This window comes from Trichinella spiralis, assembly GCF_000181795.1.
Source record: "Trichinella spiralis strain ISS 195 chromosome Unknown Scfld3407, whole genome shotgun sequence".
Classification (NCBI taxonomy): Eukaryota; Metazoa; Nematoda; class Enoplea; order Trichinellida; family Trichinellidae; genus Trichinella; species Trichinella spiralis.
In genome coordinates, this window is record NW_003530346.1 from 1 (window position 1) to 743 (window position 743).

At 50.2% G+C, this 743-nt stretch overlaps 1 protein-coding gene across 1 annotated transcript; it reads left to right on the forward strand.

The window, feature by feature from the left end:
- Positions 1-38: 38 nt before the first annotated feature.
- On the forward strand, positions 39-460 carry Tsp_14320 (conserved hypothetical protein; the record flags this gene model as incomplete). The annotated part of the gene is made up of 1 exon (XM_003367942.1): positions 39-460. A coding segment is annotated over one exon (422 nt), but the record flags the coding sequence as incomplete, so codon positions are not given.
- Between the last annotated feature and the right edge of the window lie 283 nt (positions 461-743).

Below are 743 nucleotides of genomic sequence, written 5' to 3' on the forward strand. Positions count from 1 at the left end.
CCTGGCCGCTGTTGGCAACGGCGATCAAAGAAAAGAAGGTCGATCCGTGTCATCAAGTTCGTGTCAAGTCGCCGTTGCATGTCTCTCGTCAATACCAGGGTTTCCGAAATTCACCGCCCGAGGCTCTCATTCGCCAAGTCAACGGACCTCGTCCGGTTACGAGTCTGGCGGTCATGACAGTACGGTCGGCCTGATCGTCTCCCCTTGTCCCAAGCAGCTGACCCAGCCGTGCAGAGCAAGCTTGGTGGTGGCTAGGTCGACGAGCAGCGGAAGGGGAAGTGACAACAGTTCGACGCCAACTTCGGATTCGTTTATTCGACCACCCAGGGGTACGTTGCATCGTACTGCCGGAGGAAAATTATCTCTCGGAAGCACCGTGAATGCGAAGCTAGCACCCCGGACACAACCTCGTCAACGTCTGGTCATTAATACCACAGCTACCGTTGCCAACACTCCAACCGTACAAGTTCCATGCACCACTGCTACTACCTCTGCAACCACATCTTCCAATGCCACTACTTCTACTACTACTGTCACTACTGCTACTACTGCTACTGCTGCTAATAATAGTAATACAACCTACGCTAATAACGCTGTCAAGAATAAGAGTGGTGTTCAACAAGTCGCAACTGCAACAAATATCACTGTGAGCAGTTTATCGCATGGTAATAATGGAAGAGGATTTGAAAGAAAAGTGCAGAGTACAAATTTGGAAAAACAAAGTCCCCAATCTTCAAGCGATG